A 20,006-nucleotide genomic window follows, 5' to 3' on the forward strand; every position below is an offset into this window, starting at 1 on the left:
CTACAGTGGCCTCAGATTTTTTGTGAATTTTCCAGAAGATCCAGAGAACAAATTGTTATGAACTACAAAGTAATATCCATGAACACAGGCTGGTGTTGCTCACATGACAGATTCAAAGGGCTGTGAACAAGCATCATTTTATAAATTAAACAGAAACATAGTTGAACTAATGAAACACAGAAGTATTAGTGGAAGAAAGGAAAGGATAAAAATAAGTTAACTGTGGAAAACGCTTTTATGCTACTCCATTACCACCCTAGAAAATGGATTTTTGACATCATGCTAACTCTAGTTTTACTTCTGAATGTTGAATGGCAGAAAGAAATCATGCTATCTCCCAGCACCTGCAGCTTATGATCTGCTGCCTAACATGGTTCCATGTACAATGGTTCCATGGCTACAATGACTCTTGATTCTGAAGCTCCCAGAGGTCCTCTGTCCATCAATGCATAAGCAATACTGATAATGAAAAGTTTGGATCAGTTGGACCAGAGGTCTTTCTCACAGCTTTGGTGGACAGATTTCAAACAGCAGTGGTGAAAAGCATGCAGGTATAGGCATTTCACTTTTATATGTACAGTTGACTCTGTGACAGCAAGAGACTACTAAAAGAAGGTCAGCTGTCTAGGAAATATGCATCTTAGTGTGTGTCACTGTCAGACAGACTTCTCTCTCGACAGAGAAGTGGAGCTGCAGGAGAGGGATGAAACTGAATGCTTGATGCTGGTTTTCTCATTTCAAAGAATTTATAAGCATTTTCAAATGCAACAGAATGGAAGAAGCATTAAAGTTTTCCACATGCCAAGAGTAGCCACAGATGCCAATTTCTGCTACAGTGGGGTCAAGGAGATCACAATGCTTCCAATGAGACAGTTGATTCAATTAATTAGATGCATTAAAGTTTTTGAAAGGTTACACATCATGTTTCAGTTTTAGGAGCCTGAGGGAGCCTATTATCAAGGTATGCTCAATTTCATTTATCAGTTTGGCAACTAAACATTTATCTCATTAATTTCCTAAATCCATATACAACTATTTGGATTTCAATTCCTGAGGTTCTTGAAATGTAATGAAATTTCCACTTAATTTGAAAAGGTATACTACACCATAGTTGTAGACATGCTCTCTCTTCTTAGACAAATACAGCAGAGCTTATTGTTTAGAGGTTAATGGAAATTGTTACGTGCAATATACATATGGCTAAAGTTATTATCTTCTTTGTATTTTATTACTTCTTTTGTACAACAACTTTGATATTTTCTTTGTAATACATCTGACAGTTCTGTTATATTTTGCCTACCTGTTATTTTTAAGAAATTATTAAGATTACATAGACAGAAAATTAAGTTATAAAAGACCCGAAGGGTACTAAAAGTATCATACAGCTATGCCCTATGGAGGAATTATGCATGCTTATATACACCCAAAAGAATTTTTGTGTAATTACTCTTTGCAATCCACCTCTGACTGAGGTTCCACCACTTCCCTGTGTGGGATAGACTCCCACAATAGGAAAGCCTTCCTAAAGTCTAACAAAATTCTTGTTTGCTGCTAACACAGACAGTTTCTTACTGTCTCTCTCATGATAATAGAGAACATTTGATTATTCCTCCAATCTGCATGGCTTTTTTTGAAGAACTGTTGTATGTCTTCTCCTCTTTTTTCCAGACTAGACAAAATCAATTCCTTCAGTCTTTCCCAAGGGAAAATGTTTACGAGATCTCTTATCATTCCTCTTGCTTACCTCCAGGGTAAGTGATGGAGTATGATAGAAAAGGAGTTTAACAAGGGTTTAGAGTAATGCTGAGTAGTAATTTTCAACAAAATGCATCAACTGATCAAACACTGGATGAACTGCAAAAGACAATGTTTTAGAACTGGCTTTCAGGGCTTGTTCTCGGCACAGCCAGTTGTATCAGTACTCAACCACAAAAAAAGAAAAAATAAAACCACCATTACTGCTAGCCAGCAGTGCTCCTTCCTTTTGTCACACAATATGCAGTAATCACCACAAGAGAATTGTGCTTTGGTAGTCAGGGAAGGTCTGCAAGGAACTCAATCTCCAAAACATTTAAGGTTCCACAATAGTGAAAGGTCAATGACATACCTGAGAGATACTGCATTAGGTCCATAGATCTCTCTCACTGCTGTCAAATCAGCTTCCAGCTGCGGGTGCTTGTGAAGTTCTCCATCATAGCTAACCTACCAAGGGAAAAAAATATCCTAGGAGTTTTTATTTATTTCATTACTGGCACCTGATCTAGGCTCTTGAAAGTTCCTCCTGTAAAACATGCTGCATAGATTCCTTAATGCCATGCTCAGAAAGGACACTGTTGGTAAGCTGAAGCACTCAGGTGGTCTAGCTCTGCTAAGCAAAGAGATTTATTTGCAAAGCAGGCACTTCTGTATCAGAATTTTTTGAGGGTCCCTCTCCTGTTTGTGGGAAGAGAAGTTTCAAAGACTCACCCCTCTGTCCTGTCTTGTCCTGGGGTTTGTTCTGGGACACTTGGGCATTTTAAGACTGTTAAGCAGGAGAATCATGTCTCCCCAGTCATAACATCCCAGTCCAACCACTACAGGACAAAGGGTTGCTCCCTCTTGCTTGTTGTTACACTTTCATATATATTACACACAGAATGGATAGGGCTCAATGAGCGAAGCATAAAAACTATTCTATACACCAAGTGTTTCAGCATCTAAATTATATTTTCAGTCTATCCATTGGCTGTATTCTATCCACCAGTGGGATTATATCAGATGAAAAGAAATTTAATATTAAAGAACATGTTCCCATTTTAAGTATTTTACCAGAGAAGGTGTAAAGAAATAATTATTTAGACATCATCTCAATTTTTTCAAACTCTACATGAAATATGGAAAACGATATGTTAGTGCTTACAATACAATGCAGAACTTGTGAGCTGGTTTGGTTGGTCTGTATGAAGTCAAAATAATTAATATCCTCCTGTCTTCTACAAGGACCAAAACACCTCTTTAGGCTTGTAAAAATCTATTAATGGTCTATTACTACCTTCTCATTAAGCAATATGCTCCTGATTTTGTGAACTTAATTCTACTTCTTTACAGTAATTCCATGAAAGCCAGTGAACTCCCTAGATCTGGACAGATTCAGAAATGAGAGTAGGATTTGGCTTGTACCTTTGACAAATTCAGAGAGCAAAGCACAAGAGTGTATTTATCCCTTTAGACATATGTATATATTTCCTTATACAGGAATTCCTGCAGAGAATTCTTGCTATTGCAGAAATGTATCTGTGGTTTGTCCATCCAAATCTGTAGGAGACCAGCGCTGTGACACTTTCAGCTCTGACATCTAGAGATGTACTTTTCAAGCTTATTAAATAAATTTCAATAGAATTAAAAGAATAATCATCTGATCGATTTTTACATGTGAAAATTAGCAAAGAATAATCTGATTAGACTTAGAATTCTTCAAATACAAGGCACAGAATTCATCAGCATAGCATGGGCATGTGTTTATCAGAGATATCGAAGATATTCATGATCAGAAGGGTATAAGCCAAATATCCCTCTCTTGATTTGGGCAGGCATGTCAGGACAATTTTCCAAGTAGAAGAAGAGCATGGGAAGAAAACCTTTATTATATATATTTTTTTTTCACTTTAGGTAGGAGCAAACCAATCCTTCTGCCATGCTCATTACTCAAAGATGAATTCTTTAATGATGCATAAATAATTGCTGTCCTGCTTCCAAAAAGAGCACAGCAATCATTTCACAAATCATAGCATGGTGTACTTGACACATTTGTCAGTCCTAAACCACATTTTTTTAATCAGTCTTATGTATCAATAATAGTTAAAACTAAAAGGAACACTATCCAGAACACTGAAATGCTCAATTTAATGCTTTCTGCAATTTATTTTCTGACAGTTAAGAGGTTATGAACTCAAAAAGAAAACAAACAACTGTTTTGGCAAATTCTAAGAGCACAGTATGGTATTTTCCACCCCTGAATTAGTGCCACACTCATACTGATGTATGCAGAGGAGACTGTCAGTTTTGTATATCTGCATTTGTGAGTATGTTCTGTAACTGAAACACAAGAGAGAGGGAGTGAGAGCGCCAAAGGCAGTGGTATTACTGTTTCAATCTCCTGCTCTCATTTGCAAATGTAGAAGATAAAGATTCAAAACAAGAATTAACCAAGAGTCCCATAGAAAGTGAATAGAAAAGCTAAAAAATCTGATAACTTTGCTGTGTCTGAAACGTCTGTGTTTAGAAAGTCTCAGTTTTTAATCTGAGACCTGATTCAGATTATTTTGTCCCACATAATGACAAAAGGTTGCATTTTTAAAGGAGATTAAGCGATTTACAAACCTAAATCCCATTGAAAATCAATAGGGCTTAAGCTCTTGAATCACTTAGCTCCTTTAAAGTATTTATCCATTAAATCCTTAGGGAGGATTACAAGTAGGTGCCTAGGAAGTGGATACAAACATTTTATTTATGAGCAAAAGGTCGTATCTTGTTTTCACTGCCCACCAAATACTATTTACCATCTTCCATAGTCCTTGTTTCATCATCAGATGCTCTCTTGTCTTTCCAGCTGTAATTACTTAGAAATGTTAAGAATTATCCATCTTTTCCAACTGTATTGTCACACAATTACACTACCATCTTTTCCCTCTAGTTGTTGAAGTCAATTTTTTTGTCCCATTTCTCTGTGGGCACAGGACACATTTGTCTCAAATGCAGCAGCTTGCCTTGCTTGTTCCCCATATATAGAGTCAATTATTTTGTCTTCCCAATATACCTGGTGCTCACCAGGTAGTAACTCATACAATAACTTTATTTGAAAAAGGACTTTTCTTTATCTCTTGATGGGCTTTGCTCATTACCTAATTTGCTATTTATTTTCTGAGTCACCAATATTTTCTTTAGAATTTTGTCTTTTGTCTTCTTTAGAATTTTGTCTTTTTGACCATGAAATTTTTAATTTAAAATTTCATTTTTTCTCCCGTTACATATACTTTCTATGATGTCTTTGTTTATTCTCCTTATTTTGCTTTTTGAATATTCTGCACTCAAGACATTCACAATCATCTGATATTTCATTTTTATTGCTAATATAATTACATTTTTTGCCAGTTATAATTCCTTCAATTAAATGTATTACCTAAAAAAAAAAAGTCAATGCAATATAATGTTGCCTTCAAATATAATGCAACTAAATTCTAACCAATACTGCCTACTACACAGCATTTTTACACCTTGCAAAATGATGCGGTGCTCTCTGTGTTCATATCTCATAGGCAGCATTAATATTTATTCATTCATCTGAACACTGGCAGGCATCCTTTACCAAACATACTAGCACTGACTCAAGGAATAAGCACTCCCAGCTGTTTTCTGCCTTTTCCTTCATGTTGAGGTTACTGCCCTTTCTGCGGGGTTGAAAAATGGAGCCAGTACACACAAACTTATCACTACAGGGCAAAAGCAGAAGATTTTTCCTCTCAGGCAGATTAAAATAAGGCATCGCTCTTTGCACTGAAGAATAGTCCTGCCCAGTGCTCTGTGGGGCTGTAGGAGTCAGCGTCCCTGAAGGGAGGCAATTCCTGCAGTCATTTCTAAAGTGAACATGACACTGCAAATACATTCTTTCAATTCCAGTTTCAATATCAGTTTTAATATCTTTTCGGGGGGGTGCTTTTTTTTAGAGTAAAGCACCTCAACATGTATTTTGTGTTCAAATCCCACCACGCTGTTGGCTCTGCAAGATAAGAGGCTTGGCGATGTCCTTCTCATCAGCATCCCACGCTCTCTGCACTGACCCAACCGGCTGGCACTACTGGCATGCTCCTGCAGCCTTGGCTCTGCACCCAGGGCACGGATGGCTTCAGCCTCAAGGATGAGGCAGTGACAACTTTCATAAACAGGAACTATAATTCGTTAAAACGTCCATCGAAATAAACAGCTTTAATAACCTAAGTGAGGAATGATTCCTTTGGGGCAATAGTTAGACTAAAAGGTAAGAAAAAACTGAACAAAGAGACTAGCAGCGTGAAGTGCTCTATTGACATTGCAAAAGGAAAGGAGATGAAGAGATTTCATTTCCCAGTATATAAGAGAATGTAATAATAACTAATTCTGCTGAGGGAAACGCACAGACCAGTACATTCATCTAAAAATATGCACCATTTTTCAAGGCAAGTATAACTGTAGAGCTCAGAAAAAGAATGGACTATTGCCTAGACCAAAAGTGTGTTGTAATAAAATTTTTACCATTAAATTGCAGTGGTCTTGACTTTACAAAATGTTAGTCCTCCAGAAGGAAACAGATTTGGATCCAGACTGACTTCCCATATGTATCAATAATGGAAGAAGCTTTAAAGCATGAATATCTATTTCCAGCAAATAAACAACTGGCTTCTATTTTCAAACGTTCTGAAAAGTACTGGCTTCTTCTATTCTTACAGCTTTGCAAATGTAAACAAACTAATTATTTTACATTTGATATAATACACAGTATAACATACTCAATATTTCCACTATAAAATACTACATATATATACACATAGCACTCTATCTGATGTTGAACAAATATAAGAAATTAATTATTGTCATAAATTTATAATGGAATGAATAACGAAGGTTTTCAAATATTAATTTCTTGAAACGTGTGCAAAAATTTCCTGTTACCTGTCCGCCATAATAAAATTCCTCAGAATCATTATCTCCTTCAGAGTCCTCTTCAACTGTGCTGTTGTGCCTTGACTCCTTAATGAAAAAGAAGAGTTAACAGTGATACAAATTATACGCTGTCTTGCATTTATAGTTCTATTTATAACTACAGGAATTACGCTTTTACAAATAAGCTCATAGCACCCTTTATTAAGAGATTTTTTGCTAACATTTTCCAAAGAAAGTATTAAGGGTCTGTTTTAAGAACAGTGAAATATCAGACAGAGCAATCACCTACTAACTGGGCACGTAAAAACACCCTGAATATATGCTGTAGAGAGAATATTTTGTCTGGCTACAGGCACAGTGGGCTATTTAAAAGAACTGAGGAATTCAGCAGACTATATGGGGATACTTCGCTCTGTGCTTCTGCTAAACAATAGTAATTTACCTGCCAAGAGAGGTTCTGGACTTAATTAATTTGGTGTTCCAGTGACCTAATAAAATTTTAATATACTTTATTCTGGTAAATCAATGCCAATAATTTAAGAAAATAATTCAAGTTTGAGCATGGTATGTCTTAACTTCCTTTCTGTGAAAAACTGACATGTTGCTGATTAATTATTATTTTTAACAGAAGTTCCAGCCTGTTGCCAGAAAAGTTCAAACTTAATTTTTTTACTAGCTCCATTCTGAGACTTTGAAAATTAAGGATTAGAAAGTAATATTCTTGCCCAAGTAAAACCTGCTCTAAATATGCTGCTCTGTGAATAATTGCACTCAAGTAAATAGAACTGATCCTGGTACAGACTGCAACTCAGCATGAGCTGAAGTGTTATATTCTGCTTCCCACCAATGGAACCTTTACTTATAATTATGTAATTGCTTGACAATATTAATTCTTGTTTCCCACAATCCATGTGTTATTACTAGGCACTATATTGACAAGGATCCCCTAAACAACACCTGCTAAAATCGTAATTTTTGACTTCAACCTGAACACAATGTACTTATTGCTTATTTTGTATTTATGTCTGGCACGGAACTGCCACAATGAAAGAGAAATCAGATGTATGAATCAAAGAATAGAAGTTACCCCTAAATCCCATATATTCATAAATGTCAAATATACACATCACCAGTTTCTATGGTCATATATTCTAATCATATTTCCCTACCTTTGCCTCTAAATTCCTGCTCTATTCATATGCATATGACAAAAACTGTATTTCAGCCAATTTCACAACAATTTTCTCAAAGGCATAAAAGTAATTTCTGCTTCTACTTCACTGAAAAGAAACAAAGTGACTTCAGACTTCTTTGGTTTAGAATAACCTTAGCTCACAGGGAAGTCTGTGTTAAAACAGAACTCAACTGAATAAAAATTCAACACAAAACAAAGATAAATTAAATTCTCACATTAGAATAGTGACAAACCCATACTATCCTAATCAAGCCTCTGTCTAGCCAACAGAAATGGTCAGTGTTAGGATTTCTTTTTCAGTACTTTCATATTTAAACACCTCATTCAACTAAAAACAAAATAAAAGCTCAAACTCTGTCTAATAAAAGCTAAATGTGTCTCAGGCTTTTAATCAAATTGGTAAATTCTTCCTGCACTTGATTTTTTTCTAACGTTTACTGAACGAATGAGGCACTAGAAGCAAAGTACTTCCAGCGCAGCTTTTTATATCAAATTAGGTTTCATCTGTTAAAAAAACCAACCATACACACTAGTTTATCTGGGCATGCTTATCTCCCCTTTCCAGGATCAAATACAGATTGGAGCCTAAAAGGCAATCATCAAGAAATTCAGCAACCAGCCTTACCAAAGGTAGTGTTTAAGTCAAGCATCTGAATTCCTGATACAACGCTCGACTTCTTGCTTGAGGTAGGAGCCTATGTGTTATCTTCTTTGCACCCATAAGACTGTCAAGCCCTGTAGACTTCACATTACTGCCACTTCCTTCTTGAATTAATGTCTCTGTGAAACTGGTCAGGGACCCATGCCAGAGGCACAGCACAAACAGAACCGTAACTGAAAGGCCTTAATACTCCAGACACTATTTATGGCGATTAGAGTCATGCAGAAGTCCAAAGCCTCCAGTGGGGCTGCTGTAGGCCACACAAAGAAGCAGTGAGCTCATAAATGGGATGTGGTCCTATGCGCAAGAGTAGGTTAAAAGGTAATGGAGTCATAGCCTACTTCTCCAGGAGAGTTGTATTTTTGGGGCAGACAGAGTCTATACACCACTGTTGAACAAAAAATTAAATAAACGTCAAAAGCGTATTTCCTAGGATGGGAACATCCCTATGCCAGCTAAGTGATTCACTGGTTAACCCACACATGAAACCCAGAGAACTACAATTATCATCTAAAACGTGTAAATGTATACAGTTCACACAAGCATACTTTTGATAGGAAATCTATGGTAAACATTCATATTTCATTATTTTCTGTTGTTTCTTAAAATAACTTCTGCTTAAAATAGGCATACAACAAATACATACTTCTCCATTCTCCCTTTGTAGTTTTGATTTTATGGATAAGCAGTAGTTGACATCACTGGTTTTTCTTAATTCTTAAAAGAAAAGGGAAAATAGGGAACATCTGTGAAAAATGTGAAATAATTTTGCATATGCAGACTTGAAATACTTAAGGAACAAAAAGTTACAGATATGTAAAGCATCTAAGAGTTAACAACACAACAGTCTAAAATTAAAAAGCCCCTACATCCCAGAACACTCATATTTTTAACTGTGAAATGAAACTCAGATGGTCTACCTAGGAGATTTGTTCTTCCCAATCTGTGATTTACAATTTAGTGTCATTTATTACTTTTGTATACCTTATGAAAGAATGAAAAATCAAAACCCCTTAGCAAAATTAAATCAGATCACCTTCTATACAAAACATAGGTTTTAATTCTATTTTAGATGACAGGCTTTATTTCTTTTTAAATTACAGAAATATTTGCAAGTAAAATCTATCAAAACTTTTGATTATAATGGCCAGTTTTTGTTTGGGTGCCACTGCACTGACTTCAGTAAAATTATTCTTGATTTACATTGGTATAAATGAAATCAGAGACTGCAGATCATATTGGTTTTTCAGTGGAATTCAAACTGATTCTGTGTTATGCAAAAAAAGCCCTATAGCATTGTAATAATAATAAAAAGACTGCAAAGTCAAGTGTTCTTATCTGAAGAACTGCCAGAATTAAGAACTGCTGTATGCAGTTTCTCCTGCAGCTTGAAATCATCAGGGAATTTGTCTGCTAATATCTAAAAAGTCTCTTCAGTGTATACACAAATCTTTATTATATATTTTATAAATGTGCCTATATGTCTGAAAAGCATGCCCTTTCATGCATCAAATACTTTTTGAAAGTAGGGAAATAATTTCAAGTGAGAGGTTCCCAAAATCACTGGGAAAATCTAATTTAGTGAAACAGCTGAACCCTTTTGTTTGACATTTCCTGAAATAATTCATCAGAGGTGATGGTAGTTACAGACTATTTCATCCCCAGTGGTGAAGATTTGGTGAAATTCTAAGCCAGTGAGCATGAAAACTTGTAACTGGGAAGTATTAAGCACCTCTAACTGTATTCAAGGAGACTTGCTTTAGCGCAGACTGCAAGACATTGAAAGAGTAGAATACATTCTGCTTAGACAATCATGGTGATGCCCAAAAGAAATATTTTAATTTCTTCTATTCTGAAATGTAGGACAGTTTACTACAGCACAACTGTGAGAAACTGTAGAATTGCACAAATTAACATACGTCCCTTTAAGTGAAGGTAACATCTTGTCTTTCCTTACAAAATATGAACGTGATACAACACTTGGGACATAAGATTACCTGTAGCGATTTGGTGGAAAATTACTGGAATCGGCTCTGTCGTAACTAACACATCTTCATCATTATCGGAACTGGAAACATAAGTGTTATCTACGAAAGAAGAACACCTTGCATGGTGAAGTCCAGTTGTGCTCTGCCAGTTCTTTCCCACATTGCCCATCCACCTTGCACCATAACAAACCACTCCCCAGAAGTTTTTTTTTTTTTTTTTTTTTCTTTTCTTTTGAGATTGCTACAAAAGAAAAATCCCAAAAGGATGGAAGAGTAAGACGCAAATTTTATACAAGCAAGCCCCTGGAGTCTGATGTCAGGGCTTTCATAAACCACACCAAGTGCTGCTCTGAACCATCTCACAAGGCTTATGGGGGGTTGAGCCAACTCTTCCAAAATGATGATTTGTTCTATGCTTTTTGTTATGCTTGACACTAAAACTCAAGCTACATCTGCTCTGCAGAGTGAAGGTTGTATTCAGAGCTGGGTGTTACTAGTCCGTTATGCAAAATACCTGTGCCTCATTTTGCCTAGTCACATAAAGGTTGTTTGAAGTATCTTCTAATCAGTGGATAACCTTTCTTGTGCCTGATCCAGGAAAAAAAAATAAATTCCTCCCACTTCAAAAAAGTGTTAGGTGTGGATATGAGTATGGAAAGCCTATCCCAAATTTTCTCACAAAATCTAGGGATTATTTTTGGCTTTTGTCCTGGTTCAGCTAGTATAGGGTTAAGTTTCCCCAGCAGAGAGAGAGGGGGAAGGGATCTCCAGCCGGGTTCAGGTCAGGTCCAGGCAGAAACTTTTTTCTTTGGTGGGCTTGGTGGCGGGAAGCTGTTCCCTGACCATTTGCAGTACTTCTCTGTATATCTTTTGTCTTGTTCACTGTTATTGCTGTTCATTGTTGTTATCATTGCTACTGCTGTTGTTCAGATTGTTTATCACACCGTTGTATTAAATTTCTTCTTATTTTAACCCGGGGTTTGTGCCTCTTCCAGCCCGACCAGCTGAGGGTGGGGAAGGGGCAACAGCAACGTGCTCTCCAGTCCCGGCAGGGCTTAAACCACCACACTTTCCAACTAAATGTTTAGGAACAATACAAGGAACAGCAAGTTTTTATGTAGTGTCTGCAGAAGCTAATTTTGCATGAATTGCTAAACTGTCTATGAAAGTAATAATATTTTGTTTCCTACTGATCTGGGATGAATTGAAACTTATGTTCTAGAGGAGAAAGGCTGAAAACTAAGATAATCACAGATAAAAAGGCAAATAAGAGAACTGAAACAAGTACTTGATTTATCATAATTCTGAAAACTCTGGTCTTACATCAGCAAAGTGTGTGAACTCACAGGTAATTTTAAGCGTACTGCTGCAATCTCAAACCCTTTGGCCGCAGTGCTTCCAGTGAAATGTTAAAAGATGTTAATATTAATTGAGCAGTAAATTAAGTAACGTTATCCTTTTGTATTACAGAGGTTCTTAGCAGCCTGTATCAAGATGAAGCCCTGGTGCTGTCACCACTTTCTTCTACAGGTGTGCCACACTGCCTTTTCAAACTCGCAGCTGCGCTGCTGAACACAGGCAGGCGCGTGGGGCTTTCCCAGACTGCTGTCTGTGAAACAGCCTTTCTGCCACATTCACACATATCTACCAAGTCTGACACTATCCCACACCTTCGCCTACTTCCACTCCCACGCTGTCCCACGAGTTAATCTGAGGGATCTGCACTCAGCTCGACATACATACATTCCACGCAGGCAATTGCTGCAGGCGGCTGACACCACCTTTCCCTGGGCACTGCACTCCAGTGGGCACAGCAACCTGCTCCACCAGCTCAGTCTGCGTCTGCTGGGCTATGCGCTTGGCACAGGCATGTGTTTTAGAGCCACAGCACCGTGCGAATAAAACAGGGTCCCTTCAGCCATCTGCCAGCATTCACTCCTTCTCCCACTTCTGTCTGTCGGCAGGACAGGCTGTGAGCTATGCCTCCAGCACAGCTGCATCGCACTCTCTCTGCAACCCCCTGATGTCTGTTTGCATGTTCCACCTTGCTGTCATCATTTCAGTGACAGCCAGCTGGATGGCTCTGGGCATACACAACACAGGCCCATTCCTTTACCAGGTTTGGGAGTGGGACTTACTGCTATAGAGTCAAATGAGCTGAAATAACAGAGGCCAGCATTTGGCTGTAAATACACCTACCACCACATATATATGGAAGGCAGAAAGGAAATAAATGTGCTACAACTTATTGCTGTATGAAAAATTAGGAAAAACAATATGTGCTGTACAGAATAGACAATTACTAAGATATACATATATGGAAAAAAGGGCTGCGCAGGTTTTATAGATTTTAATTATATTTTTATGTCCATTGTCATTCTTTCTTGGCAGCTGGATAGTATGATTCCCCCTGCCAAATTTTTGTTTTCTATCTGGCAGCCATTAGGGTTTTTTTCTTTCCTTCCATCAATCTAATGAATCCTGAAATTAAGATACTGGTTTTGGTTTGCTTTCTTCAGCATCCACTTTCTAACACACTACACCCAGGAACACCTCTCAAGTGGAGGACGTAGAGCCTGGGCTTAGAGGAGCGATGCAGCAAACCACTTGCTTCCAAACTTGTTCTCTCCATCTCTGCTGCAATCTAATGAGGTCTAAGAAAAGGATGTTTCTGTTAACATGTGTGTAACCCACAAATCACTAGGATAAACAGCAGTTCTACAAGTTTATGGCAGTCAACATGTATCACTCTGAACATATATTCATTAGCAAAATGGTTTCTGCTGTAATGGTTCTCACTGGAGTCATGATCCACTCATATTAATGGGACTTTAGTCTACTCATTGATGTTATATTCTGTAACTGCTCTTTAGGAGCATTACTTTGCCCAGTTGTGTCAATGTTATGAGAAAATAGTTACAGGAATATTTTGCTGGAACTGTTATTACCTGCCTCTAAAATTTTCAGTGATATTTTCACAATTTCAGTGATGTCAAGACATTACTGTCTCAACACTCTTCCTATTAAGTTCTTCAGTGTGCCTCTGTGAGCGTATTTTAGCTTTCACTCATAATTATGAAACTTTCAAATACCTTCCATTATTGAAATTTGTCATGTCATATTACAGTTCCCATAGGTATGATTTAATGCTCAGCTGTTTGTAATCTTCTGGTGCTTTATGAAGCAATTTAGCAATAGCTACACACCGTTATCAGTGCCAAAGAAGTGGTGATGCTGCATACATAACAGCAATGCAGGCAACTAGAGTATATGTATTACCCAAGCTCTTCCTACAGTATCTAAAATTTACTTGTGGTGGTATCACTTTTGGCTGAATGAACATCATTTGTATAGTAACTTAATCTCTTCTATTTTCATATATTTATTGCATGCACTTGCAATTTATTTTAACGGCTCAATGTCCAAATGCAGAGCGGTGCTGAGTGTTATTCTTCTGGGGCCAGTGTTGACACTGACGCTGTTTAACATCTTTTGGCAACATGAACAGTGGGACTGACTGCATCCTCAGGAAGTTTGCTGATGACACCAAGCTGTGTGGTACGGTCGACACTCTGGAGGGAAGGGATGTGCCATACAGAGACAGGTTTGAGGTGGGCCTATGTGAACCTCATGAAGTTCAGCAAGGCCAAGTGCAAGGTCCTGAACATGGGTCAAGGCTATCCCAAGCACAAATACAAGCTGGGTCAAAAGTGGATTGAGAGCAGCCCTGAGAAAGAGTGTGGGGGTATTAGTGGATGGAAAACTAGGTATGAGCCAGAAATGTGCTCACCACCCAGAAAGCCAACCCTATCCTGGGCTGCATCAAGAGAAGTGTGGCCAGCAGGTCGAGAGGAGAGAAGTGATTCTGCCCCTCTGGCTCTGCTCTCTTAGGACCCCACATGGAGTCCTGCGTCCAGCTCTGGGGGCCCCAACATAAGGACACAGACCTGCTCAAGCAGGTTCAGAGGAGGCCACAATGATCAGGGGTCTGCAGCACCTTCCTCATGAGGACAGGCTGAGAGAGTTGGCGTTAGTCAGCCTGAAGAAGAAAAGGCTCCAGGGAGACCTTATAGGTCTGGGGAGGGACTTTTTACAAGGGAGTGTTGTGACAGCACAAGGGGTAATGAAATAGTGTAACTGAAAGATTGTAGTTTTAGGTTAGACATAAGGAAGAAATTCTTTACTGTGAGGGTGGTGAGACACTGGCACAGGTTGCCCAGAGAAGCTGTGGCTGCCCACTCCCTAAGGAAAGTGTTCAAGGCCAAGTTGGATGAGGCTTTGAGCAACCTGGTCTAGTGGAAGGTGTCCCTGCCCATGGCAGGGGGGTTGGAACTAGATGGTCTTTAAGATCTCTCCCAGTAAAAACCATTCTATGATTCTATGATGATCAACTCTAACAGCCTTCTCCTGGATTTCCAAATTTGTTCCACTGTGTATTACACAGTCTTAATCTTCAAAGAATATAACTTTGGTATAGCTACACAGTAATGGACTTAAACCTTGATCTGCAAAGATTTATCCTGTGAGAAATTCGATGAGCACGTGCTGTTTTATCAACTAGTGACAATACTTCAAGATCACTTTCCAGTTGGGGACATCAGCACAGAGCTTCCTAGACTTGACACCATTGCACCTGACCCTGACATGTCCCTGAAACATCCCTTAAAATACCTGCTAGAAAAAAGAGCCACAGTTAGCAGTAATGTTAAGTTAGAGATTTATGACAGAGACAAAGAATCTGGCTCACCAATTCAAAATAAGTATTTTTAGGACCACAGCTGTAAAATGGCAAAGTCGTTATCATTCCTAACACACTAATCACCTCTTCATCACAAAGCAAACAAACATCCTGCAAAAGCTTGAGATACAAATAAAATCAGGTCTTCCAGAGACTTGAAGGGTTAGATTTTAATCAGTAAACATATGCAGCTGGTTCACACCACACACACACACACCCCCTGCCTCCCAAGTTAGCTGCAGTGTAAAATGTTCAAATTCTATCTGGCTTTAAAATATAGGGGATGATGGCAGAGAATATTATTAGGCTTTAGAGCCACCACAGTCACTCAGGCTTTCAGGCTATCAGGACATGCTGCAAATAGCATTTGTATGGGAAGTTTGAGGCATGTCAGACAGAAGAGTTTGCCAGGAGATGAGAACTCATGTACCGTGGGTGTAACTGCTGGTTCAGTGATTGCCACTTAGTCAGGGGTTTCCAGAGATCAAGTTTTGTGATGTTTAATAAAACAAATTAATAACATACAATGAAGATTTTGTTCAACTGTTTGTCCCTCTGTTCATTGTCAGGTAAATAGTGTAATCAGTAAATCAAGTTATCACTGGTATGACTGCGTGTACTATGAATCTCAGTCTCTCCCCTTACTACATGTTGAAAAGACTATTATTAGTAGCAGTCTTCCCTCCAGTTTTTATCGATTAAAAACCCCCATCTCTCATTAAGTTTGTTATTATTTCACATAATCCATTGTATTAGCATCACTGTTGATCTCAATTTCTCTCTATATCTGCTTCAAACACACTGATGTTTTGGACAGACTGCTTATCAGTGAAGATCAAAGCCTCACTTCTTCAGAGATTCTAAAAGAAACAAGAAGTATTTGCTTCAGAAATATCATAGAGCTGTTATGGATAAAGATCAAAAAAGGCCAGAGGGTTGCATATCATTCATGGTACTTACACTATTAACTAATCCCATGTGCAAAATACACAATGTGGTGCAATCCAAGAGTAATACCAGATACCTTTACTTGCACAGCACCTGTCTGCCCTCATCCTTGCTTCCCACTCTGCTTACCTCAGTGCCACGTGAAGTATCTGTGCAGTAAATCAGGGAAATAAGCTAGCCAAAAACTAGCTTTTGCTCTTGCCTTGTTGTCTTGCATATGAATAACTCCCCTCATCTAAACTGACCACACGGTTACACAAAAGCTTTTGCCAACCCAGTTCAGAGTGTAAAAGGGAGGCATGACTGAGCAGCGGGGAACAGCTTTGCAAGCTTACGTTATCAAAGACATACCCATACACAAACCCTTGGCTCCAACAGACTCGAGAAGCATCAATACAAGTCCACAGGCTTGACTTCAAGAATGTGAGTAGTCTCATTAAGGTCTAATGCAGAAGTGCTTTGCTGGCCCTATGTCAGACTGCTCAGCCTCTTGAAATATCAAGCTTTATCTACCATGCCAAAGAGGAGTTGGGCACTTTCTCACTCCTATCACTGTTGGCTGCAGACACGGAAAGCATCACAAGTTCCAGTCTCTGTAAACTTGTGAACCAGGTTTTCTCACCCTGACCTAGCTGATAAATGAAGCCTGAAAAGGAGAAATGACTGTGAAAATATACTAGCTCATGGAAAATGATTAGCACAAGGATGTGCCTGAAAGACATCAACACCCTTTCAGACATTCTCATCTGAATATAGCAAATTGCAATAACATGCATATGTATGTCATGGACAGGAATGTTGCACTGTACCTGGGTAATCCTCAGAGACATGCACTGAGTAGGATACACTGTAAAAAAGAAAGAAAACAAAAGAAACAGAATTAATAACAACATTAACTGCTGACATTACATTTTTTCCCTGCTCCTGTATTATTTTGTTTATTTATAGGTTTCTGACAGTTTCCAGGACAGAAGGTAACAGCTATTTCAATAGCTTTTGAAGCACTCAGCTAAAATAAAAAGTGACATGGCCATTTTGAAAGCTTACTTTGCTAAACTGGCACATCCCGATTTCAACCTTCTTAAAAAGAATATAATGACCGTATTATATTTACTTTAGAGTAAGATTTCACAATATCTGTACTTACACTTAAAAAAAAAAAGAAAAAAAGAAAAAAAGAAATAAGTTGCTCTGAACACTAGAACTAGAAAAGCTCAGTTTTTCCTGCATCTGGTTTCTGGGGTTTACTCAAGACTCTGTAGGAAGCCTTTCTCACTGGCTGGGGCACTTCTATATGTCCCTGTAGTCTCAGCAAAGGCTCTGGATGGCTTGGGCTCCTTCCTCTCATCAAAACCGCATATTTATAACAGTTGTGGCAATTTTATTTGATATCTGTACCTCTTTCCCAAGCTGAGTTCAAACCAAATTTGAAAGAGTCAAGGTCACACTAAAGGGTAGCTTTACTACATGGACTACCTGAATCTGTTTCATCAGAAAACAGTCATATAGTCACACTGACCCCGTCTTCCAGCTCAGTTCACATTTGCTTTCCCTATCTCCCAGTGAGTTCTCCACTAAATTCACTGCTGAGAGCAGGACAAATGGGCATGATGGTCTGGCTCAGTTATTGATTTTTTTAAGGTTAATGTGCATCTTCATTTTGCATTAAAATCATTCAACTCTGCAGCATGCTGAAAGCCTTCTGTTGTTTAATTCATGTTCTTTCCAGTCCTAAATCCTATAAATTGCATGTGTCAACTTACACATTTAAAAAATACATGGCACATGTTCATGTCTGTAGTGAGTTAAGCAGACAAAGGCAGAATGGCACAGTCCTCTTAGTACACTTTGGTATGTTTTGTACACTGCTGAAAATCAATTCAGTGGATCTGTCTAAATTACATGAATACAGCTTCCAGGTAGACTATAAAATAAAACCATGTATGTTTGTTGGTTTTTTTTTCCTCTCAAGGACTGCTGTTAAACAAGCTCCACTTTCATGATCTAATGACTTGTAGGAGGCAATCAATACAAAAAAGTATGTCCCTCACACTTTCTTCCATGAGTCAGTCGATTACCACCCAGCTCTGTCACCTTGTTTTGCACATCATGTATTCTAGCATAATTCACTTTATGTATTTTTTGACTGAGGCAAAGATGCCTGTTTCTTCAACAGCTGCAAATTTTCACATAAATTGAAGCAGAGAGAGTGTTTATTACAGCTGACAACAGATTTAGCCACACAAGTCTTGATAAACTCAGTCAAGCCAGAATTAAATTCCATCTCTGTGTAAATTCAACATTTTGTGATTTTCCTCTTTTAATTATTTTCAGACATTTGGAACAGACAGCACCTGTATCCCCTCATCTTGGATCATTTTCCTTAAAGACTGGGGTATTTAAATCCTATTAATCTGTCACAGCATAGAATATCATCATTTTAAATAGGGAAATATGCCAAAATAAGGAAATGTTACATCTCATTGAAGTCATGTGTGGAGAATTTTGCCTTGTGAAGTGACCCCAAAACAGAACCCATAAAAAAAACCCCATGAAGTTAACTAAGGGCCTGTTCTTAGCAAAACCCACCTTCCAGATGTGTTTATAACCATGACTTCTTCCTTCGACTATTAAAAGAGGTACTTCAGTTTTACTCTTTTTGACTGGCTGCTTGCACACCCCTTTGCTGCCTCCCTTACTGATGTGTATGGGTTCGCTCGACTATCATTATATAGAATTATCTTCAAGTGTGTACTTTTATTCCAAGAAAAGAAAAATCTAGAACTCCATATTCTAACTTAATAAACACCTCAATCCAATTTAAAAACTTCAGCAAAGCAGGGAAATTCCAGGCATGTATAAAAAATTCTTCATATGGAGAACAAGAACAGTGGCTGAGCAAGTTACAGAATTTCCATCAGTGCAGCTATTCAAAACTCAGCTGGATAAGGCCCTCAGCAACTTAATCCAACTTTGAAGCTGGACTTGAGCTCAAAGTTAACATCTGCTTTGAGCAGGAGGTCGACCAGGTAGTCTGCACCACAAGACATCCCCCCATGTAATTACTCTATGTGCATATGTGCATAAACCCTATGAAAGTGTGTTGCTTTTCCTTTTTCTTCATCATGTTGTATCTGTGGCAACAGCAGCTGTGGTGACGTTAAATGGAAACTAGTAAAAAAATATACTGTAGGTCTTGTGAGACAGAACTAAAATGAAAAGGTTCATGACGATGCAGATTAGCTTGCCCTGTAATGACTGTAATGACTGTAATGACTGTAAGCAAATTCAGGGTCTGATCCAGAGTCCGCAGAATCCAGCAGTGGTCTCACTAATAATGATGAATATTATCAGACAGGAAAAAGGAAAGGTAAAAATCATGTAAAGTACAATTATTCTGTGATCCCAGTAATAAAAAAGTCCCCTTACAGAAAAAAATTGCTCTCCAAAATCTGATGTCACCTCCATCTGAAAAGCATTAATAGAAAATCTATCTGCCAAACCAAAATTAAATGGTAGCATGTTGGAAATGGTAATGGAATCTGATAAGCCTGAGCTGCCACTTCAGAGGAAAGTGTTTAAAGGAGATGTGAACCAAAGATTAAAAACAATATGCCTGAAAATAGGATATTTACTTCCAATTGAAATAAACCAATAGGTTTGATTAGAAACACTACTGACTCAGTTTAAAAAACTGAACAAACTTAGTTTAATCCTTGACTCTGCAGAAGTAATAGTTTACTATGCTGGGTGTGTTTAATCTGGAACTATTTACATTATAGTTCCACCAACCTCCCCCCC

The 20,006-nt window shown here is 38.2% G+C and overlaps 1 protein-coding gene across 1 annotated transcript in view; it reads right to left on the reverse strand.

Moving 5' to 3' along the window:
• Positions 1-20,006, reverse strand: part of PARP8 (poly(ADP-ribose) polymerase family member 8) — a 133,052-nt gene that overhangs the window by 51,941 nt on the left and 61,105 nt on the right. The window contains exons 2-6 of the mRNA XM_026865796.1: positions 17,015-17,052; positions 10,529-10,618; positions 9,178-9,248; positions 6,685-6,762; positions 2,108-2,202 (exon numbers count right to left, since the gene is read on the reverse strand). Coding sequence (XP_026721597.1) covers positions 2,108-2,202; positions 6,685-6,762; positions 9,178-9,248; positions 10,529-10,618; positions 17,015-17,052 — 372 coding nt within the window. The remainder of the gene's footprint in view (positions 1-2,107; positions 2,203-6,684; positions 6,763-9,177; positions 9,249-10,528; positions 10,619-17,014; positions 17,053-20,006) is intronic.

This window comes from Athene cunicularia (assembly GCF_003259725.1).
Source record: "Athene cunicularia isolate RWA chromosome Z unlocalized genomic scaffold, athCun1 chrZ_part1, whole genome shotgun sequence".
Classification (NCBI taxonomy): Eukaryota; Metazoa; Chordata; class Aves; order Strigiformes; family Strigidae; genus Athene; species Athene cunicularia.